The 24,790-nt window shown below is 38.8% G+C and overlaps 1 protein-coding gene across 7 annotated transcripts in view; it reads left to right on the forward strand.

Annotated features, from left to right (window-relative positions):
• Positions 1-23,663, forward strand: part of pald1a (phosphatase domain containing paladin 1a) — a 73,997-nt gene extending 50,334 nt beyond the window's left edge. For 6 of the 7 annotated variants that reach the window (XM_012853858.3, XM_012853873.3, XM_021311346.2 and 3 more), the window contains 2 exons: positions 8,229-8,384; positions 20,593-20,742. In XM_012853858.3, coding sequence (XP_012709312.2) covers positions 8,229-8,384; positions 20,593-20,742 — 306 coding nt within the window. Of the gene's footprint in view, positions 1-8,228; positions 8,385-20,592 lie in introns of all 7 variants that reach the window. The other variant, XM_036141873.1, reaches the window with a different exon arrangement.
• Positions 23,664-24,790: the final 1,127 nt, after the last annotated feature.

Consider the following 24,790-nt stretch of genomic DNA (forward strand, 5'->3'; position numbering starts at 1 on the left):
ACTGTTTGTCGTTTAAATGCATTTTAAATTACAAGGTATTTTATCCTTTAAAGTGTACACTGTCAATGAAGTGCTCCTGTACTCCTATACTCGCATTGCATTTGTTAAAAACTATATTTTAGAGTAAAGGTCTCAAACTAAATTACAGAAGGAGCTAAATCTTGCATCGGTAAGACGGCTTCTGTGCCATCCTGTTAACTTTCATCACAGAGACTAGTTGCTTGCACAAGTAGACGATGAATGCTAAAGAATTTGAGCAACTTGGAGGCAAGGTTGGGGAGATCATCCGGAGGACACTGCACTTCTAAAAGCTACATCTGAAGGTTTGCAGGTGCTTTGTCACCACAATAAAAGTGAAGGGATTATAAAGCAGTCCCCAATAATTACTTTTTGCTTATCATGCTCAGTTTATCAGAAAATTATGCTCTTGGTAATCCAGGAGAGCTGACCTGGTAATTTGCCATTACTTAAAAACGCAGAAAATGCTGTAAGTTTCCTTGTTGTTACTCACCTTGGTCTGCCAGTCTTAAGCTGCAAGTAGCTGTTGCGGATTACAGACTATGCACTGGGACTGGTGTGATAAGTCATTTTTAAATGCACTTTCCTGACACAAAAGAGCCTTTTGAGTCATGTCTACAAAAGAAACGTGCACTTCTTTTATGGATGATGATTTAATATCAGTTCCTACAGCGTCCGAAAGACTGTCTCAGTTTAATGCTGTAGGCAGAAACCGACAGCAACAAAAAAAGACCTTTCTAACGGTTCATCTCACATGCATTTGTGAAAAATTATAAAGTGAGTTGTTTTGTTATAAAGATCTGCTATGGAGGAGATTTATTTGAGCTATGTGGATATAAAGGTGAAGAAAGTGGATTTCTCTCGTATTTCCATTTTTTTCTACCCCCTTGTCTGATTTAATATGTAATCACAATTTCTAATAAACTATAGGCTGCTAAATCATTACTTTGTAAATCAATACTTTGTTCACATTACTTTTTTAAGGTGAAGTTACAAGAAACTAGTAACTTGGTAGTTAATTCATTGCTCTAGTCTGGCAGTTTAACGGATAGTCCTTCAGTACCACTAACTAGATTATACTATACATTTATGTCTCACATTATTGTGTAAATATCATAACACAATAAACCTTATAAATGCTATGACAATCTCTCACCTGCCCATGCTTAATCTAGAGCTGATCATGAGAAATGGCAGATTATGAAAGACTGCCGTTTTCTGCTCGGGGAACAATCGTACTCCACTAATATCCTACAAAAATAGCTTTCTTTCAGTGTCTGCTATATAGGGTTGTTGTTACTAATATCTAAATATATTTAGAGCATCTGATGAACTCAGACCTTCAATAAACAATAAAAGAGAAATGATCAGATAAAAGCAAACAATAGTTCTACATTCCATTCCAAATTACCGAGATTAAGACTGTAGGTGACTAAACCAGATGCACCGTGCTTTTAAATCCTAGTCTAGGTTCCCGGTCTGTTGAGTCTTCTGACTACTATTTCTTACACAGCATTTCTCCTTGTCACTCAAACCCACCTTGTAAATCTTCACTTTTTGAATACTGCTTGCAGACTTTGCTGTTTCTAATTTCTTTATGTAAAACCTTAAACTTTCATATCTAGTAAAAAAGTGCAGCATCAGTAAATATTTTCTTTGCTGTGTCAGACTTCCAACCTGCACGAGGTGGCTGTTTATCAGTGATAAAAGGCTACACATCAGCACTTCGATAAAGGGTAATTGTAAAGCTGGGTATACCTTATTCAGCTGTTCATATTGAGGGAGGTTTTGGAAAGACAGGCGTAATTATAAACTGATGGATCATAGTTCTGAGAAATGAAGAGTGTTACAATCTTTAAAAGGGGAATTTTGCACTAATCATATTACGGATATTTATACCGCAAGATTTTTGGACATTTTATTATGAGAGTCTAAGATAAATTCACCAGTTTCTTTATGGTAAGAAAACAACCCTTTCATACATCGACATGGTTCATAAACATGTTCCCTACACAGATTCAGCTACACTAGTCAGGCTTTAAATATGAAATCTACAAAGATTGATGGACAAACGGACATGCGTCTGGATGAATGGCTGTACTAACTATATGGATGACTGGGTACAGCTTTAAATGAGGAAGAGTTGAATAGGTAATTTAGTCTGAAAAATATATATATATATTTTCCATAAACCATTTCCATGCCTGAAAGAATATTTAAATCATATTCTAAACTTTTCCTAAATCAGGATGAATCATATATGCGTGTTCACTTAATTGAAAAAAATAAAATCAACAAGCTCTGAGCAAAGTTTGTATAAACTACTGAGTTCTTGGTTTAGATTGACTTAATGAAATTTCCTGAAAAGAAACACGTGTACCTGACTGAGATGTACATTTACTGGAGAGGCCACGTGTAAGCTGCCTGTCCACCCTCAGCCAGCTTAAGTTTGGTTTAGGATTTGGGCTGTAGCTGTTCTCATTGAATCCGATGAATAGATGTTTGTGCAAAGCTGTGTGGGAAGGGCCAATATAGGTTGGCCTTTTTACCTCGACAACTCCATCAGCTGGTAATTGACACCATATGTCAAACAGACAGAGAACTCCATAATATGCACCTCTTATTTCAGCACACACCAACCTAAGCCCATAGAAAGTAAATCCCATGGCACCCTGATGTTGAAAATATCAACAGAATAATTTTAAATAAGAAAACAAAAGGTAAAATTTAAGAAATTAAATAAGACCTGTATAACTCAGCATTAAACTTGCCATATTGCTGTAGCATTTAAAGATAGCTCTAAAAAATACATTATCAGTTGGTTTCTTGTTTTCTTTATTCCTGGACTACTTCACTTTGAAGAATCAGAGCTTTCTTAGTATCTAAATGAAAGTATTTCATTGACTTGGATAAATCTTACAGTAATGTACCCACCTGGATGTTATGCAGGGGGTAATCTGGCAAAAGTGGGTTTTCAGGCTTTTTGCTCAGAGTTTGGTTTTAATTGCAAATGATAAAAGTCCGTCGTTTCTATCATGCACTGAAACACTTTGTCACAACTTTTGTTCATTGCTATTATGAACAGAAATCTTTGGTGCGTGTGAAATTGTGGTTGAGAAGTGACAAAATGACCACATAAAGACAAATGTGGTTGAGTTTGGGTTGATGAAATAGGCTGGCCTGACTTTCAAAGTTTATGTTTAGGTCGCTTCTGGGTTGAAATGACTTCTAAATGTTAACAGATTTTCTTTTGTTAAATAAAGCAGAGCAGTGGCAGATCTAAGGCATAAAAAAAGGTTGTCAATGGGTGTGATGTGTTTGGAATGAATGGATCTCATCCCTCCTTTATGGGTTAGAGTTAAACATATTAAAATGTAAGGGTACATCCTGTGCATGGCCCTCTTCAGATAGCCCAACATATTTTCAATTAGATTCAGATCTGGGCTCTGGATGGGCCATTCAAACACTTTTCATGCTGAAGGATGACATTCTTCTTCAGGTTTCTATTTCACTGTTATTTGGAGGAAGTTATTTTTATCAGCTTCCAGAGCAGTAACTCTTTTTCTAGATACTTGAACCTCCCTATGGGATTTTTTTTGTCATTCTATAAACGGATCCCTTTTTAGTTCTGTAATTCAGGTAATGTACTGACTGCTCACAACTCTTCCCCAACCCCCCATTTCACCACTTTCACATTGTAACTGCTCATAGGTCTTCATGGCCAGCACACATTCCAAAACTCTCAAAAATAGGACGTGATTGGCCTGGCTTCCCTCTCATTCAGGGCTGGGGAGATCTCAGGATGTTCATTATCACACCTCAGAGGCTGCTCCTTTTGTTCTTAAAGGCCAGGCGAGATGAGAGGACGCTGACCTTTTCTGTCCTCCCGTGTATTTTAGCACACCAGGAGAAAATTTGTCCTTTTTTAACCCTGGAACTTTACAATAGTGGTAACAAGGAGCCATTTGTTTTTCAGCTGTCAAATATGGAAGTACGTTTTTAGTGGTCAGCGTAAGACTCTCCCAGTATAGAACATCTTTCCTGACATGCTTTTCTTAAGGAATTTCTAAATGTGCTCAGGAGAGCGCTCACCCTCACATGTGGCTTTCTCTTCATGTAGGCGGACAGATGGTAGGCCAAAGATTGAGAGTTCAGGGGATTGTTTAAGGTGTGAATTATATAATCTCTCCAAACCAATCACTTTCATCTGTTTTAAGGCGTGTGCGTGTGTGATAAAAAAAAAAAGAAAAAAGAAAAGAAAAAGGCCTAACTTCCTTTTATGAAAGCATAATTTCTTCTTTTTTTTGACATCCAAAATATCTAAAACATGTTGGGATGCAGGGTGCACATGGTAATCAGGTCACACCTCTTCCTGGTGTGTGACGTTTGTGTGATACCTTTAAGCGATCTGGAATAAATACCTAGGTGTGTAATATATCTTTTCCTCTTTGCCTCTAAGAAAGATCAACTAAGTTAGACAGTGCATGCATTGTCCGGCTGGGTGAAGTTTCTCCTCCACTCTTTAACACATGCTTGGGAAACTGGGACATGGCCTAGGTAGTTTGGGAATGGCAAGGGGAACCTTGTTATGCTTCTTCTTCCTCTTCTGTGTATTTTAACCCTGAAATGATGGTATTATGGTATACTGTGGACATTTAAAAATGAGTTCTCACCAAATTAATGCAACTAGTTCTCTGTACACTAGTACACTTTCACCCATTAGCTTTATTTTAATTATTCTAAAGCAGTATAATTACTACATAGTATCAGACATTTGCCCTCTTAAGGATTTCTACTTCTGCTTATCTGTCGCATTATTTCACACTGTCAAACTAATTTTAATAGACAAAGGTGACTCAAGTAATTACAAAAATCTATTTTCAGATGATGATTTTATTTATTACTGGAAAACATGTCTAAACCATCCTCGATCCAAGTGAAGATATATTGGGCTCCATTGTTAAAGGTGAATTAACAGCATTTTCTGGTACAATTTGATTAGCCACTTCCACACGTTATTGATGTCCAACCTGCCAAATCAACAAATCGCCTAAATAGCACCTGTGACAAAACATGAGGTATGCTCAATTATCACTGAAAGCAAAACCTATTCCATGGATTTAAAGAAATTCAACAACGTGTGAAAAACAAAATAAATGACAGTTGTCAGTTTGGAAACATGTTACATAGTCATTTCTAAGGCTCTAGTACTCCAGATAAACAGTGAAAACCATTATCCACAAATGAAGAAAACATGAAACAGTGGCTAAACTTCCACGGAGCGGTCGGACCAGCAAAATTATTTCAAGAGCAGATGGACGACTCATTAAGGAGGTTACAAAAGAACCCAGGACAACACTCAAAAAACCACAGGGGTCATTTACCTCAGTTACTGTCTCTGTTCTTCAGTCAACACTAAAAGAAAGAATTGGGGGGGGGGATAATTCAACAGAGAGTTTCATGCCCAAAGCCACTGATGAACAAAAGAACACAAAGACCCGTCTTACGTTTCCCAAAAAAATATCCTGATGAGTCCAAGACGTTTGGGGAGATAATCATAATTTTTGTAAAGTGGGTGTCCTGTTACATTTGGTGTAAAACAAACACACGTTTTTTACTAATATAACATCATGCCGACTGGCAGACATGGTGGGATGGTTTGGGCCTGCTTAGCTGCTTCAGGATCTGGATGGTTTTTCCATAATTGATGGAGGTCCTGAAGGAGAAGGTCCAGCTGGCTGTTTCTGACGTCAGGCTCATGAACACTTGAGTTAATCAGCAGGACAGCGATCCAAATGACACCAAAATTAAAGTTTCTCAGTGGCCTGGCAAATCCTGGAGCTAATCCAATTATGATGTTGTGTGGCATGACCTTAAACATGTTTAAAACCCCGCCAACGTGACTTGAGTGGGCCAAAATTCCTCCACAGCGATGGTAAAGACTCACTCTTCAGGACATTTGGGAGAGACCAGTTAATCTAGCATACACAATTTTGTACTGGGGGAGAACGCCCCAAGAGAACCCACGTTTACACAGGGAGAACTTCGTTATGATATCTAAAAGTCTGTTTAAATTTCAGAGTAATCAGCAGCTTACCGCTTCGCTGTGTCCTTCGTTTTGCATACCCAGAAGGAACTGAACCTTCAATCAGATGAAGTCTATGGGCAAATCCCTCTTCACTACTGACAAAAACGACTGAAGCATTGATCCTTGAAGTGCTTCACGCTAACGAGTAGGACTTTTAACCAGGCACTTCAACATCGTTCTGGGAATGGGGGCGGTAGGGTGATTTGTGTGGGTTGATGCACCCAATAGCCGAACATTTAGACTTGTCCACTGACAGCTTCGGCATGCTTGAGTTTGGACGACAAAATCAAAACGATAACTAAACACGGGGGGAGGCAAAAAGAGCTGCGGCGTAACAGCGAAGAAAACATAACAGAAAACAGAAAAATCTGAACGGCTTGAAATATATGACCCATAAAGATATCTAAACAACACTTTGGAAGTACTGGAAAGTTGAATTTAGTCATCCAGAAGCCTCAAGCACACAACAAACTGTGTTTAAGGGCTGAAAAGGTGGATTTTGCATGTTATGTCCCCTTTAGAAGGCCTCTCCACTCACAAAACACTGCCGTATTATTATTTTTTCTGCTGGGATACAAGGCCAGTAAGCAGTCTAGTCCTCTAATGTCTATCTTCTCTCACACAGATGGATGATGGAGCCTTTAACTTTATGCCTCAGATTGCTCAAGGCTTCAATCAGAATGAAAAAAAGAAAAAGGAGGGGAGAACGTGTAACTGACTCAACAAACTAATGAAGACTTGCATTCAGCTTCCAACAACCTGTAATCAAAGAGCAGCCCTTTTGCTGACCTTGCTCTTTTCAAAATTGGCATGTATGCAATTCAGTGGAGCCTTAGAGAATTGAGAACAAAAAGCCTTAGAAATCCACATCGTTGTTGTTGTATTTGAATTGTGCTTGTGGGTTTGAGGAGGCTGATTTTTTTATTTATTTTTTTTAAGATCAGATGTTCTGTTTTAATGCTCTTTCAGATTGTATAGATTTTATTCAGTGTTGAGTTTAAAGCTTTTTTTCTCCTCGCCTTTCTGGTGTAGTCTTTGGCCTAGTCACAGAAAAGTGTTATTATCCTGTCTTATAGATAACAATCAAGGAGTTATTGGATCATATTGCACTTTGAATAACTGCACTGTTGTTGTGTTGCTGATCGTAGGGTTACGAAGTGAAAATTTTAATTAGCATTTATCCCAAAATTGACCACCTATTTTAAAAGAGTGCAGTGTTTATTACAGTGGTTTGTTTTGCAGGTTAGGCTGTCCATTTGATGGCTGTTTATTTTGACAGCTTACACAATGAGCTCCTTCTAAATGTCAAAACTGCTATTTGGCGCTCGGCTTCATCAGCAGATAGAGAAAGTTCAGTGAGTAGATTAGCCTGACCAAAAAAAAAATAAAAATAAAAAAAAAAAACCTCAAAGTTACAATTTAAGAAGTCCAAAAATCACTAGATACTGAAAAGGCTCTTTGTGTTTTAGCGAAGTTTAGAGCATCAAAGAATGTAAACATATTGTTGTAATTTCCATATTTGGGTTTGTATTACATGTTACTGTAACATCTATATGAATCTGGACTCGGTGTAAAAGCCCTTAAATTAAACTATGATTGCAGTAGCATAATGTAACCCTGAAAAAAACTCCAACCTTTAATGCAAGTACGTTTATAAAGTGGGGTGGGGGTAATCCCACGTTTAGAAATAATTGTTTATTGTATGATATCATCAATACAATAGTTGGTGGCACCCCAACAATTTTTATTTATTTTATTTATTTATTTTTTCAACCCAACAATTTTAAGTGTGAGCAAAAAGAAAATGGATTGATTTTATCTGTGAACATCAGTTAATGAGTCTCAAATCTTTTATTGGATTTATGCCAGAACTTTGACTAGGCCATTCTGACCCATGAGTAGGCTTTGATCTAATCCATTCTATTGAAGCTCTGCCTATATTTTTAATGTTGTTCTGCTAATGAAAGTTTAACACTGGGCCCTTCTCAAGTCTTTTCTCCAGAAAAGAATGCCTAAAATGCTTCAAGCTAATTCTTTACCTTGGGGACAGTTTTGCTGGTGTAAGTTTTGACAGAAGTATTTAAAATCACTGATTCCCTGTTTAATTCTTATTTTCTTATAGATCAAACATGAGAAGACAGTGAAGGAGTGTAAACAACTGCTGCTCAGGAGCCTGCAGTACCTAGAGCGCTACATTTACCTCATCCTCTTCAATACATACCTGCATCTGGAGAAGAAGGACTCCTGGCAACGCTCCTTCTCCACCTGGATGGAACAGGTAAATCAGCATCTTTCATTTATGTGCATAAACCGTATGTGTACATTCATAAAGTCAATACATTTTATAGGGTACCATTAAATACTATGGGACATTATTATTTAAGTAAACACGATACAAAACCAGTAATTACATTATTTATAGTTTTTTTTTCAACAACAAATTAGAATCTGTTCAGTCCTCTTTAATCTGACTTACCTAAGTGAAATTCAGTGTGACCAGGTATCATCAGAGAATGCATAGTTAAATAGAGTCCATCCATTTGAAAATTTATCTCAGCTGTTCCATGAAGGCTTCAGAAAATGGTGAAAGACCATCAGGAAAGACAAAAGCAGTACTTAGCATCCATTGGACCATTACAATGTTCTGTAAACTGACTGCTATCTGATTTATCTATTTATTACTTGAATAATAAAAATTTTATCAGATGCAAAGGAATGTTTGCACACTTTTTAGCTTCTCGCAGTGTTGTTTGGTACATTGAGCCTGAGTATGTTATTGTCATTCGAATATGCCCTTTTTATGTATTAATAATTACACAGTATTTTTGAGGGTCTTCTCTACGAACGCTCATAAAAGTCGTAAAAATGGAGCTCTGCACATGTGTATGTGCGGGCCTCCACAGAGTGAACTACGCCCAAGTACGTGGGGACCTTTACATGAATGCACTTCTAGTTTCGTCATTACAGTCAGGCAGTCTTGTAGACAGCTCAGGGGTCCTATCGGGTAGTGACACAGTGTACCGTAGTGCTTCGAATATCCATTGAATGGAGCAGCTTTGTTGCTTACCAAAGTCGTACTTACACAACAGATTTTTGAGCGCATTGTACCACATAAAATCGGTCAGTAAGCACAACTTTAATTGCATATAAGGCGCACCAGATTATAAAGTGTTATTTTATCCCAGGTGTTTGCTAAAACACTGCTATAGTCAGCATCAACATCCCTAGTCATTTCATGCTTTCATCCCATACAGAATGGTTTTTACAAACAGACAAAGAGACGTGCAAAGCATTAAAAAAAAGGAAGCACAACTTGTTTGGGGTCAAAGAGTTTTTTTTTTTTTTTTTGCTGAGCCATTTCTATTATTATTCATGGTGAGAATGCCTGGAGAAACATGCCCAAGAGCCCTGGAATGCTTGAAAATCGCCCAGCAGAAGTCTTGTTTTTTTTTTCTTTTTCCTTTTCTTCTTAAAAGATGGATTAAATAAAAAAAAGAAAAGGAAAAAAAAAACAGCCAGTGAACCAAAATAGGCTAGAACAACTGCTGTGAAAACAATTGTCAGAGAAATATGCACAGTCATTCATTGCATTTTCTTCTTGTTATGAATAGCAAATATATGTGGTGCAACAGGGTGGCTGTAATTGCCCAGTTATGCCATGAAAAATATGCTGGGTTTTGTGCAACCAAGAGGAATATTCTGCTGGGGAAACCAGGCACTAATAATAATTTAAAAAATCATCCAGGATCTGAATCTCTTTGTTTAGCTTCCTAACGTTTGATTTTTGCAGTTATTTCTGTATTCATGTGAATAAAGACACCAGTAATATGCTGTTCTGAGCTTTGTGTCAATAATCGCCCTGTTGCTTTAACAACAGGGGTTCAGTAAAAAAACAAAACAATCATTACCAGCTGTTGTTGACTGGAGACAAATATTGTAATGGTGCAGCTTGAATGCATTTTTCAAAAAACAACAACAAATAATTGCTTTAAATCTAGTATCCATTCCTACCATCTCTTATGATATAGATTTTTAAACAAACACTGATACATAAAATCCTGCATTATCAACAACACGTTGAGCCCATAAGACGAGTACATCCTTTTTTAATATTGTTAACTGTGTTTCTGTAGTTTCTGAATGAAAACACAAACTGTTTGAGCTGCATGTGTGATAACAGTTTTTCCAACTCACACAAGCATAAATATGTTGTCTTTTTTTTAAATGAATCAACCTTTTTTAATGTTTCCATTTTTTAGCATCAACATCCAAACATTTGTATGCCTCAGCTTTTCTATGGCAAACACCCACTTATTTTTTTATGTATTGACAGAGCTGCCAAACTCTAAGAAGTTCCCTTGAAGGACTAACAAAAGGGGAAATATTTCAGTACTTGAAACTTCTTTGGTTTCCTTTGTATAAATTAATTTGTTATGACTGGTTTCCAAGTGGTTTCATTCACTCAAGGATAACCATAGCTATTTTTGCTACATGCACAACAAAGCTTTGGAGCTTTGGTTCTGGTTCTAGGTATGCAGAGTAGGCTGGAGTCAGAAGACCTGAGTGGTCTGGAAGGTTGATACACTGATAACAAGTCTGTGATGTATTTTGGTGCTAAGCCATTCGGTGATTTATATACTAGCAGTAGTATTTTAAAGTCTATTCTCTGAGATACAGGGAGCCAGTGTAAGGACTTTAGAACTGGGGTGATGTGCTCTACTTTCTTAGTCTTGGTGAGGACGCGGGCAGCAGCGTTCTGGATCAGCTGCAGCTGTCTGATCCACTTTTTAGGCAGACCTGTGAAAACACCGTTGCAGTAATCAATTCTAATAAAGATGAATGCATGTATTAATTTTTTCAGATCCTGCTGATACATTTGTCCTTTTAATCCTGGAAATGTTCTTCAGATGATAGATAGAAGGCACACTTTGTAATTTTGTGTAGATGCTTTTGGAGCTTAAGGGCTGAGTCGATCACTACACTGAGGTTTCGGGCCTGATCAGTGGTTCCTACCTGAAGCAACTGAAGCTGTGTGCTAACTTTTGATCTCTCCTCTGTTGGTCCAAAAATTATTACTTCAGTTTTGTTTTTATACAATTGAAGAAAATTTTGGCACATCCGTTTGATTTCTTCTAAGCATTTACTCAGTGCCTGAACTGGTTCATAGTCACCTGGTGACATGGGGATGTAGAGCTGTGTGTCGTCTGCATAGTTATGGTAACTTGTGTTGTTGTGTCTTATGATCTGAGCTAGAAGGAACATGTAGATATTGAGTTTGAGGGGACCCAGGATGGACCCTTGGGGAACCCCACATGTGATTTTTGTCGTCTTTGATGTAAAGTTACCTACTGACACAGAAGTCCCTGTCCTTTAAGTAGGTTTTAAACCAGTTGAGTGCTGTACCAGAAAGGCTGACCCAGTTTTCCAGGCGCTCTAACAGAATGGAGTGATCGACAGTATCACATGCTGCACTAAGGTCAAATAATACCAGAACTGTGGTTCTTCCACAGTCTGCATTTATACAGATTTCATTAAACACCTTGACAAGGGCGGTCTCTGTACTGTGGTGAGCACGGAAACCTGACTGGAAAACATCAAAGCGGCTGGTCATTGGTAAGAAGGTGTTTAATTGTTGAAACACAGCTTTTTCAATAATCTTTGTGGATTAGGTGCAACTAGTTTGCAGCTTTGGTCGTCTGGCGGCAGTTTCAGAGTTTGAAACTCTTCGTCAGGACATCAGTGGTGGGAATATACACTTTGTTAAGAAAAGGCGTTTCTAGAATGAGATAAAGATGTATATAAAACCCCTATAAAAGATACCGCCGCAGAGCTTTGTATTTTATAAAATACAGCTTTAAATGTGACAAATATTTGACATTTTCGTCATCTAGCACGAGGAAATTTGTCTCACCACAGACTGAAATCCCAGAAAAGTATTTAAAAAAACTATATTGACTTAAATAGTAGTCTGAGCTTGCTGTTCGGTAGAGCTGTTGCATTATTTAAGTCTAATTCTTGGGATGGCCTGACATTCTGCAGCATAATTATTCTGACAGATGTCAGGACAATCGGGACCCACAGTTTTTTAATAGTGCAGTGAGAGCAGGTCGACGTTTGAACTTGCACCCCTAACTTCTGGCTTTACCTGTTCTTGGACCCTATACTCTGTGCTGCTTACACATTCATTCTGCGTGTTTTAACAGTATGTGACTGGCAATGGCAAAAGTAAGAAAGGAAGATGAGGTTATGCTTAAATGTGATCCTTCCTTTTCAGTTGTTCCATGCTGGGCTAAATTGCAGGAATAAATAGCCTTACAGATTTAGACAATTAGTACATTATTGTAATATGTATTATTTTTCTTTAAAAAGACCTGAAATAGGTCCCCGAATCCCAAATGAATAATCATCAAAAAAGCCTTTGCAACTTACAGGTTTTTTATACCCCCAAAAAACTAATTTCATTTTATCTATCTATTTATCTACTATCTGCAATACAAAGTGGCACTATACACTACCCGGCCTGAAAGCATGTTCAAGGCACTGATTTGTTTAATCTGATTAAAGATTTGCCCAAGACAAACAGGTTTACTCAATTAGAGCTTCCTGTGTTTTCTTTTGAAGCAAAGATTTTAAATGAGCTAAATGACTTAATTCTCAAATTTAAGTGTCACTTAAAGTCATTGACTTAGCATACGCTCATCCTACATACCAAACCTGCATGTGGCGACAGTGAAGATGAAGAAAAAAAAAACTTCTCACCGGAAGAAATCTCCAGCAGAACCAGGCTCAGTATGAACGGCCATTTGCCAACTGAAGGTTTGAGAAGACAAAACGTACACACATAAAAGAGCACAGAAGCACAGATCGAGGAGTACATTTATTTTTTTTACTCCAGGAGTACTTTCAATGTTAGAGAAAGGTGAGAAGGTAACGGCAGTACTGGTATAGGGCCAACCGCATCATCTATCGGAGAACGTGAAGTGTTTGGCAGCAGTAGCTCAGCCGATATCCCACTCCAGGATGTTTTCACAGCTGAACAGAACGCCAGGCCAGATGTAGCTACTATGAAGAAGAAAAAACGGAGAGAAAATAACGTTGAAAGCTGAAATAACAAAAAATAATACAAAATTGGTATACTCATCATAACTCATGTGACTGATTTAATTTTTGATAGCCAATCAGCCTGGTTGTGAACATGCAGAACTTATAAGGTAGGTGATATTTGCTAGGACAGAAGCTGTATGATACTAAATCTAGTCTAAACAAACAAAAATTAGATAAAACCATATTTTTTTTAAACTGTAGGAGATCGTTTTTGCTGTTGTGCACTTGTTAAAGCACCTGTTTAGTAACAGCATGTGAAATATCATGTGAGATAACATTTCCCACATTATATTAAATATAATTTAGTATTAAAACATTAGATATTTCTTTGAACCAGTACTCTCACAGACTTTTGGACTGCTGAACAGCTTTGTTTTATGATTGCCATTACTCTAAAGAACATCGCCCTAACAAACAACATCTGTACTCTGATGCCTTTGGTGGCCCAGTTGCAGCAGTGTCTGGCAGCCGCCCAATTATCCTGACCCAGCCAACCCCACGGCACAATCACTAGCCTATCATCAGTGACCGTGGCTGGATCTGTTATGACAAACGGCCAATGCCAAGGGCAGCGGTCGTGGGTCCCCTCCACCGCTGGCCATGCTTTTAGGAGCCACAGTTACACAACCTCTCAGGTCTAAACTGGCACAGTCTGTCCTTCACTCTGCATTGGCTGTGCTGTACGTGTGTACGCGTAGATTCTAATTGGATTTCTGTGGCCCGCTAAAAGCCAGAGCGCTGAGTTACCAGCCATGGCAGGTGATATTAGGCTTGTGATGTGTTTGGCCACTTTCCCTCTGTTTTTGTTCTGAACATGTTGATGACAGGTGGTGGTCTAAAACCTGAAACACTTCATCACTTCTAACTGAAATAATACCAAGTCAAATTAAAAGTAAAAGTGAAATAAAATCATTAAAGTATCTAAATCTTTACCTTTATTGATCCTGTTTACTTTGCCATTGTGTTACTAGCAGGAACAACATCAAACTGCAAAACTGTGTCTTGAAAGATTGAATTTTCACAAGTAGGTTATATAAATACAAACTGAATTTGTTTTCTTTGTACAAAAGGCTTGAACCTGAACTCTATGCATTGCAGTTTTTATGCTTATCAATTTAAGTTTGTAATGAGACCAACAAAAACTTTGAAAATGCTCTTTGATGTGATGTGACAAGCTAAATAAAGATTTCATTGTACAATTTACAATTTCAGGTTTGACCAATCCATTTGTTTTAAGCGAGAGGTAATCAAGTGTAGTCCATAGTCCTTAAACCAGTGAAATAGCTATTTAATTAAGCACGCAATAGAAACATGAAATTAGTTGCAAAGTTTAGTCCTATAAGGGTATTGTCTGCAGCCAGGTTTTCTAATTGTGCTTACTCTGTGCACAGCACAGGTAGGTGCCTGCTTTCCATTGATTGGAAGCAATAGAAACCTCTTTTTGGGCAACACAGCTAGCTGGTGCAAGAAGTTTAAAACTCTCAGGAGACATTGGCTCTTGTTTTTCTTGGCAACCAGTTTGGCACAAAGAATGTACAAAGTATGTTCACTGGTTTCAAGTATTGTTTTTTTGCTAAGATTGTTGCATTTTTATGCTAGCATTTAAAGCTATACTTGGTAATCCTGTTCAGAAACACTTTTTATTATATTGGGTAAAATGGTTCTTCCATCCTGAGAGTAGTCAAGACATTATGTGTTCAGAATAAGTGGGGAAAAAATAGGTCTATGTGAAAGCTGTAAAAACTCTGACCAATCCCTGCCGTTCAGTCCGAATCGCAGGGATTGGTCAGAGGATTGGTCCTGCCCACACCCCATCTGTCCCTCGAGTTCCAGGGGTATAGCCTTATCTATTTGTTGTCCCACACGGCTATCATTCTGATACTCTCACGTAACACCAGTGTGTGTGTACATTCCTTGTTAGTTTCTGCTTGCTGGCTGCGCATGTGACCTAGTATTTACATATCCAGTTAGCTTTGGTGTTAGCCATGCATTGTAGCGCCACTGCTCTCACTTTATACTTTGAAAATGGCTGAGAGTCACAAAAAGCATTCTGCGTACAAGTTTATGAGAAGAAGAGGAAGGCCTCGGTAGAAAGAAATTAGATCAGAGTGGATTTGGGAAATTTTCCAACGCACTCCCCTGTAGGAGCGGAAGAGCAGGTAGGATGGTCTTGCACATGCGCAGTTATTCTAAAAGGAACTAAATCTCAGACTCTACCTTTAAGAGCCGCCGTGATAAAATGTCCCCTGTCTGAGTCTTTTTAGCATTGATTGAATGGCAATGATGTGAAGGTGTTAGCAGTCATGTATTGCTGTTGGAATAAATTGAATGCATTATGAAATGCTAGTATTTATTTAGTTGAACATTAGCGTTACGTTTAATTACAACCCCCCCCCTGAAACAGTCGTCTTGCTGTGTGCCAAGGTATACGTGAGTTTATTAATAGATTTAATTGGCACCTACTGGCACGTTATGTACACATGGAAGAATGACTTTACTCGTTGTCATCAGACCTTAAAGTAGGATCAGAGAAAAGCACCAGAAGAGTTATAGATATTAAAATCCATGTTTCCTAATCCAGAATGTTGGCTTTAGCACAATAGCGGGACTTGTATACAGTGCATACCTCAGATGCCTGCAAGAGGGGTGCCCTATCAGTCACTCCAGCTGTTTTGATGTGTGCCACAGAGGCTTTACTGTCCCCCTACACCGACATGGTATGTGCTGCCTTTGAGATCGCGGAGCGTGGGAAAGACTGTTGCCTCCTTGCCTCCCATCGCTCCACCACCACCGCTCCAGCGTAATTAGGATTGCCGTTGGTGATCATTGCATTGCAGTAAGAAATGCATCTTTCCAACAGCTTCGCTCTCTGTCGACGCAATAAGATTTTTTGCAATCACTTCAAAACCATTTTACAAATACAAATCAGTTTATGGGGGCAGTAATTTACCACCACGTATCATGTACACAGGCCTTATAGCTTTTGTGGGGCTACTATGGCTTAGCGGGTTGAGTAGTCGTATTGTATTCAGAAGGTTGTGGGTTTCATTTCAGTTTACATGGTTATGTGCCTCTGGGCAAGGCACTTAACTTCAAGTTACCTACTGATTTTCATATATGAATGTATTCATGTTAGCAAGTGCGATTGGAAAGTGACATACAAATTGAGTCTTTTGATTACATTATGCTTAGGAACGTTTCCTCCTGGAAAGGGAAGTTCCACACCAGACTTGGCTTTTGCAGCTTCTTGCTAATCTTCCTCCAGGATTTCCCTTGATTTGGCTCCATCTATCTTCCCATTAACTCTTTCCACCTTTCCTGTCCCTTCTCAAGAGAAGCATCCCCAAAGCAAGATGCTGACCCTCACCATCTTTCACTGTTGTTGAAGGTTGATGTGCAGTGTTCAATTTCTTTTCACTTACAGCATTTTGCATGTGAAATTTCTGTCACGTCATACCAGTGCACCTTCTTCCTTTGTCCTTTCCTGAGTTCACTAGTGTAAATTTTATTTAAGTGTAGGAGTAAAGGGGGCTTTTGAAAACTCCTCTAGAAAGCCAAATACTTTTGGAAGGCACTGTAGTATCATTGAGTCATTGATTTCTATTGTGTGACTGCAGGGAAATGTCAGATGAAACGGACAACAGCAGTTATTTTCCGGGGAGTAAACCTTCTGTGGCTGCTTGTCTGGCACTGAGGATGCAAAGAATATATTTTTCCACACTGAACATTGTTCCTAACAATCCTTCACATAGTCAAGATGGGGATGTAAACACACTCAGCGTTGATTCTCAAGAGATTGCATGTAATCTCTGTTCACTGGAGCCTCTTCTGTTTTTCTGCCTCTTTCTCACGAATCTCCCAACCTCCCTAACCCCGATTCTAATTTTTTTCACACATCCATTATTTAGACAGTGAGGCAAAGGAATGGATGAGTCAAGTTGCCCTGTTTAATGGCTCAAGGAGTTACATGCACTGACTAATAGTTCAGCTGCACCGAGTCATCAAAAACCTCGTTAAGCAGACATATCAGCTTACCAGGACGACATCAGACACAATGTAATGACAAGGAATGCAGATAAATGGATGACTTATCAACAGCTGCTTTAAAGATGGAAGATAATTTGCTTGTATAGTTCACCCTGATCGTGTCCAAAAGGATGAGGTTATCCTTCACATATTGTGTGTGCAAGTTTACTGCATTGTCAGCAAGTAGATAGTTCAACCCCCACTTTTGCAGTTTCTCTCTTATTTCTGCACAATGCTGTAAGCATTGTTGGTAAAAAGGATTATCTTGAAACCTTAATACCTCGTTACTGTTCCAGGTTTGTCTCTATTGCATTCTAAATGCTAAGGACACCAACCTATTTTCGCAAACAAGTTAACATTTCTATCAAAGAATGCTAACATGTTGATGTCTTGGTTTTTGTGTGTCCGTTTTATAATTTCACCTAGAAAGCTGTTTCATTTATTATCAAAAGATATTTAAAATATAGTATTTTTAACAAACAGAAATAGAATCTGTCCTATGACAACTAGTCTTAGCCCCTTTAGCTGCAATATCCTAAGGGTGATGCTTCATGTAGCCCTGAACCAGTCTCTGACATCGGTATAAATAGTTTCCCTCTGGGATTATTAAAGTATTTCTGATTCTGATTTCATTTTCACTTTCAGCTGAGAGACGTTTGAGGGATTTCTCACATCCAAAGTCACCTCACTACAACTCAGTTGGATCTAGGTCTGGGCTTTGACTCAGCCCAGGAGTTTCTATTTCTTTATTTTCAACCAGTTCTTGCTAGATTTAATGGTGCAATTTGGATCAGTGTTATGATGCATAGTGTAGGTTTTTATTTTATTTTATTTTTAGATTCAGTTTAACTACCAAAACGACATCCAGAACTCACCTTGGACCCCCACCCCGCCCGTCCCCCAGATACCAGACATTAACTCAAAAAGGTTTTACTTACTGAGCTAGAGTAAGAAAAAAGGCTGGACATTCACATAATCATGCTGGTAGACTGTACATTCTCAGCCTTGGATAATAAAGGTTGCCAAAAGAAGTGGAATCTCCCAACTGAGCCTCTGACACTGTGTCGGATTTTTTCCAAATGAACATAATGGATGAGTTTCCTCACTTAGTGGCAGTACGTCAGAGGAAGAGGGTTTTCCCTTTGAAGAAGAATAAGCCTCCTAACAAGGAGAGTCAAAGAACATTATAGATTTATTACCTTTGGTACAGAAAATATTCAAAGGGAGAACTCTAAATAGTGAAATTAACAGAGGTGTACTGTTTGCTGGCTTATATAATAAAATATCTGAAAGATATTTTGCCAAAATCTTAACAATTTTGAGCAGGATCAGAACGTGTATCAAATTAGCCTGCATAAAACCTCATCTGTCACAAGTAGGATCAACGTCGGTTCAGAAGTTGGCTTAGAAAGTCTGTCTTTGGTCCACTGAAGGAAATGGACAATTTAAAACTAAATCATAATATGTCTGAGAGAAATGGAAGAGGAGTGAATCCCTTTCATTATCATTTGCCAGGGTTGATTTAATAAATTCCCAGATTACGGTACTCCTACTATTTATTTTTGAGAGATGTTTGGCTGTACGAAATGAGTTTAGTAATTTATAGATTCTACTCAAAGCTGGCTTTTTATCCTCAACAACCAGATACACGAATGACTCAGCAGGAAGATAGGTGAAATACTTTATATGGAGCACACAAAGCCTTTTGATGCAAATTCCTCGAGTACTGCGACCTATGGATACCAAATTTTTGCATTAGTTGAGCAAACTTATTATCTGTGATTAGATCACAAAATGCTATGACTCCCCAGTTTTTTCCACGATTGAAGGGCTTTATCTAGTGCTAATGGGTGGCACATGCAATTATTTGACAATGAGGGACACAGAGACATTTCAATTAAATAAGAAGAATGCCTGACCTGGTTCCAGATTTGTATCGAATTCATAATGACTGGGTTTGTTTTCTAAGGTTGATATGGCTGATTGTAAGGAGATTTGGAATAAAAGTTACCGGCGAGACTTCATATTAAGCTCTTTATTCTTGCCCCAATGGTTGATTAGTTTCACGTCATCATAATAAAAATATATAAAGACAAAACATTTAACTAGATGGCAGGGCAGGATGGCAGGAATGATGGGTCTTTCCCTCCCCAGGACTCTGTGAGAGGATGGGATGAGCTGGACACAGTTATGGTCTGCACTTCCAAAGGATGGGAGGAGGAGTGATTGATACGCTCCTTTAACTGATCCATAACACAGACCCAGTGTGTTAATCAGTCTGTTTGGGTCACGTGCCGTGCAGATAAAAATCTCGGAGTTCTTTTCAAGAGAACTATAATTGAAATCACCAAGAATAAAACTGCAGCCTCTAGGTCAACATATGAATTGTCAGTTTAAGATTGTTACCGTTGTCTTTGTGGAAGGTAAACCTCTGGAAGCCTCAATTCTTTTGCAGTTTCCAGCAGGTTTTTATCCAGGATTGACCAAGTTATTTAGCTCCACTGATCTTCCCATTAACTCTTGTCAGCTTCCCAGCATGATGCTGCCACTACCGTGTGTTACATTTGAGCTGGTGTTTTTAGGTTGATGCCAGTTTTGGATGTTGAAATTAACTTAAGCTCTGAGAGATATTCAAAGCTAGGGGTACTTTGTCTCCATCTATTTCTGCTTTGAACACTATCGTGCATGAAGGCATGTGACATCGTCTTCACTATTGTTCTCCAACAAACCTCTGACGTCTTCAACCAACAACTGTATTTACTCTGAGGTTAACTTACATGCACCTGGACTGTTTACTATGTAGATGACTTATGAAGGCAACTGGTTGCACTGGACTTTATTTAGGGGTATCAAAGTAAAGGGGCCTCAATACAGACTAATCCTAATAAAATACATTGAATTTGTGGTTGTACCATTGAAAAGCTCATGAGATATGAAAAATTTTGCTGGACACTAAGGTTTTTCTAGTACTAGCCCTTACATTCTTCTTTTAAATTTTAACTTTTGATCATTTGCCATGTTGCCACCTCCGTGTCGCTCTCTTTCCCTGAACACCTCACCAGCATTGATGGAGGTGCCGGGGCATGATGCGTTTCAAACTGACCTGAACAAGAATCTGATTTCTGACCTGTTTTCTCCTGCCCATGCTGCTTACAATGTTCATTAACTAAATCACTAAATTCTTCTTCCTGTCACTTCTGACAAGTCACCTATTGTTTCAGTGCAGCTGCAGGACGTGTAAGAAAACAGCGGATAAAACGCTTTGGCTATTTAACAGTGTTTGCATTTAGTTTAGGGGTTCCTGACTGTTTTTCACTTTTCAATAAAATATTTTTTTTTTTGTTTTTCTGTGGTAGGTGGCTGCCAGAGCTGGAGTTTATGACATCCTCAACCAGCTGGGCTTCTCAGAGTTTGAAGACCCAAGGGAGACACCGCTGGCCAGGCTGCGGTGCCGCTGGCAGCAGCAGAACATTCAGTCACTTCCTTTCCGAGGGGAATTCATCTGAAGGAGGATTTCTGTGAATGCTCCACTTTCACAATGAGAGACGCTTAGAGTAACCTTGTTATGCCTTCACGATTAACCCCTGTGTCACGGAGGACTTTAGGTCGGATTTGGGTTGCTTTATTGCTGATCCTCCTAACAGCTTGTTTTAATCTTGACTTTTATGATCTTATTCCCCTTTCGGTGCCTTCTTTAAATCAGTAATGAACTAATATTGTTGTTGTTTTTTATTACAGCTTTCTTGTGGCAGGCCGTCAGAGTTTCTTTTGGGGTGAAAAAGGGAGATAAATGTTGTTTTGAAGGAGAGAAACAAATTCCACTGTGTGAGCTATAGCTGCATGTCACACCTGTTTGCTGTTGTGTGACCTGAAATGATTTGCAGTGTCGTCCTTTTTCAAAGTTTTTTCTTTTTAGACTCACAGTGTACATACGAAGGCTGTTATTTAAGTTTTACTGCATCCATGTGCTTATCTAAGGGTAAATGGTCCTTAACAGTGTTTCACATTATTGAATTTCACTTTTACTATACTAGCCATAAAGGGTCCCTCTGTTATACCTGTTTTTTATTGTTATAATTTGCCTTTTGAGTTTAAGTGTCCTGATACAGGTACTGACATGTCAGGAATCTTTATGTTAGCTTGACTTTGAAGGTGTTTGTGTGTTTCAAATGTTACAGAGGTGTTGAAGTTTTTACAGCAGCCTTTTTTTAAGTTAAATTCCCTTAGGGCTTTTTTTTCTGTAAGTCGAACTATAACAGCTTGGCATGTTTCACAGCAGAATGAGAAAACGTATCGCCTCTCATCTAAATTTGGTCGCTCATACCTGTTGGTCTTTCGTCTTTTCAAGGTGCCTGTTTTTAAAAGCCCTATATTTTCATATTGCCCAGTTTTCAGAAGCCTTGTTTGTCGAACTGCCTCAGCTACAAGCTGTAGGTCGTGCCTGCAACATGTGACTGTTAACATTGGAAGTAGACCTACATATTTGTAGATGAGTAGTTGAATCAGCCTGACTTGGTCTTTGCATGACGGAAAGTAAGGTACCAAATAATTCATTGTGTCACTCAAACGACTGGAGACCAGTCGGCATCAAGTTTGGAGCTGCAGTCATAGCCACCTCAAACTGCTTGTTTCCAGCTGAAATGATCTTAAAGAAGAGCCGGAAATAGACTTTGATGTGAAAAAGATTGTGCAGATTCTCTTTTCATCAAGTTTTCCCTCCTTCACATCACCACTCTGTCTGAGTTGTGCCGGGCAACCTCGAAAGGAAGGCCCCCAGAACAGATGGTGGAACCACCTCAGTGCATTCCTGCCGATACAGAGGACTAGCAAATATACTGAAGCGCTCCGCTCACCGTATCTCTATTATGAAGCTTATTTCAGCTGCTTGTTTCCATGATATGCTTGTTTTTTTTTGGTCATGTTCCAAGTCACATGACCGTATGCCATGGTTGAAACAGAACAAGCAGAAAGTCAAAACTTCCCATTGTGGCTCACTTCTTCGTTCACCGCAGCAAATTAAAACAGAGGCTTTAAAACCACAGATAGGGACCCAGTGAGTTTGTACATGTCTGTCTACGTATAATTACTTGTGAACAGGATACCGTAACACCTCCACTTGAGCCAAAGGAGCATTTGAGACATTTGAAAACCACTGCCTTAGACCTAAAAGAGCTGAATCCTAACCTGCCCGGTTTATAATTTGGTGCAAACTGTGCACACTTGAGATCATTGACCTATAGATGCCAAAATCTGCAAAACCTAAAGATGTCACCGGAGGTTCTCAAATTAGACTCCTTACGCTGCATGACTATGTTGTCCTGTCCATAAACACTGACTGGAATCAGAGGGGTCCAACCAGCAATGAGAACAAGCTCGGCTTTAAATCAATAATGTGACCAAACCTCCTGCTTTAGTTGCTTGAAGTCTGGGTAGCCTTTAAAAGTCACCCAGGTGCTCCGTTACCCTCCTAAAAACGCTTTGATACGATCGTAAGCCCTCTCCAGATCTACAACACCTGTGGAGAATTTCATCATGATGGAAAAGGGTGCCATAATACAGGGTTATTATATTATTTTTAAACAAAGACAATGTTTACATGTTTCAGCATTCTTTTAGATTTCTCTTGCATTAAAATTAACAATTATATTGACAATTAGCACTTTTAGTGCCACTTTAATTAAAATAACAGCCTAGCTCCTTGGAGAACGTTGATCCTAACCTTGACTGAGCTTTCCAAAAAAATTGCCAAAATATACAATTCAAAATAAAATTAAAATAAAACCCAAAACAGCAAATTTACTAGACCCTGTTCAGCCTTCTTGTTATCCGTTTGTAGTCTTGCACTCACTTGCATTCTCATTGTGAATGAACCGCAAACGAGTCTTGAGCTAACTGAGTCTTCTCTCAGTCGCAGCGTCTGAAGAGTGGCGTTGCCAGTACAAGGTGGGAACACTTAGATGTAGTTTGATTAATGGTCGGCACAAGACACGTTTCCGACCAGTACGGCGGAAAATCAGCTGATTTTGGTCACTGGCTTATTTTCCCTGTGCATCTTGTTGGTTCCTGTTAAGGAGCATGTCTCTGATGTCCTAGCACTTTTATCATTTAGTATTTTAGTTTTCCTCAATTAGCTAAAGTGCGTTAAGTTAAAATGTAGTGTGCTTTAACCAAGTATCCTACCTTAAAAACCAGAAAGATAAGCCAATAAAGAGAACAAAAATCCATCATAAATAAACCTTTTATTTTTCTCTGTTGACGTTTCAGATTAGCAGCGTCATTGTCAGGATTAGAACCGGGATGGAAATTGATGTCATTCAATTCGGTGCAGAAGGATGAACATTCTTGTGTGACCTTATAACAAATGCATAATTGTAAGCCCTCGACACCCTGAATAATGTCCATCCTTTTTACTTTATTTAATGTTTTTCTTTCTTTTAAAAACAAGCTATTATTGTAGAGATTTGTTTCCTTTTGTTTATTCTTTTTTTATTGACTAAAATAAAAATACAACTTAAAGTGTTTTTCGTTGTCGATCATTGTGTTTTGCAGGGTGACACATAAAATGAAAGTTGACCTGCATTGAAATATTCAGTCTTCTGCAGTTTTAAGCATTCCAATTCCTCACAAGTCCCCACCAAAAAAAAAAGAAAAAGAAAAGATGGCCTCTTCCCTCCTCGGCTTCCTTTCCTTTTTCCTCCTTATCTCGGGATCATCCTTTTGTACCCCGTACGCACCGCTAAAGAAAACCTCTTGTGTATCCGCGCAGCTTTTTTGGCCTGTGCCGGTGCCAACCTCGCGGAGCGGAGCAGGTTATGAGGATTGAACGGCATACGTTTGCAAAAAAGAAGAAGAGAACAACAGATGATTCTTTGTTGGGATGAAATCTGAACATATTCCATACACAGTAATAAAGAGCTTAGACAGATCAAAAGCCTAATCTGAAAAGCCTTTTGATGTGGACAGGTAAGGTCTTAATTAAAAAAAGAAAGAAGAAAACTATGGTCACTCTCAAGAATGGAGGAGCTGTGTGAGGATTAAAAGCCACCGGCGGCCGGCACATCAGTGAGGCTCACTTGGCTTTGCTGGCCTACTTTGAAAGACTAATATCTCAGATCACTTCCCTTCTTGTAAGAGCATAGCGGGCTTATCTTCTGGAGTACGGAAGTTGTTAGGATTTCTGTCACACCGCAGCCTGTCTGACCTGGATTGTTCTAAATGTAAACCCAGAGGCCTCGGATGTAAATCTCTCTGTAGAGGTTGCCACGTTTGTTTCCTTAGCCCATTTCGACTTATTTGTTGGATGAATGACGGCCTCTACCTCAGTCTTGCAAGACAACGCAAAGAATCAAATGATTATGTGCCACAGTCAACCTTGCAAAACATGGTTATCCACCTGAGCTGATAGGCCAGGCAAGCGGAGCATTAGTCAAAGAACCAGCCGGGAGGTCGATAGTAAAAATTCAATTCAATTTTATTTATATAGCGCCAATTCATGAAACATGTCATCTCGAGGCACTTTACAAAGTCAAAATCAATCATATTATACAGATTGGT

This window comes from Fundulus heteroclitus, chromosome 10, assembly GCF_011125445.2.
Source record: "Fundulus heteroclitus isolate FHET01 chromosome 10, MU-UCD_Fhet_4.1, whole genome shotgun sequence".
Classification (NCBI taxonomy): Eukaryota; Metazoa; Chordata; class Actinopteri; order Cyprinodontiformes; family Fundulidae; genus Fundulus; species Fundulus heteroclitus.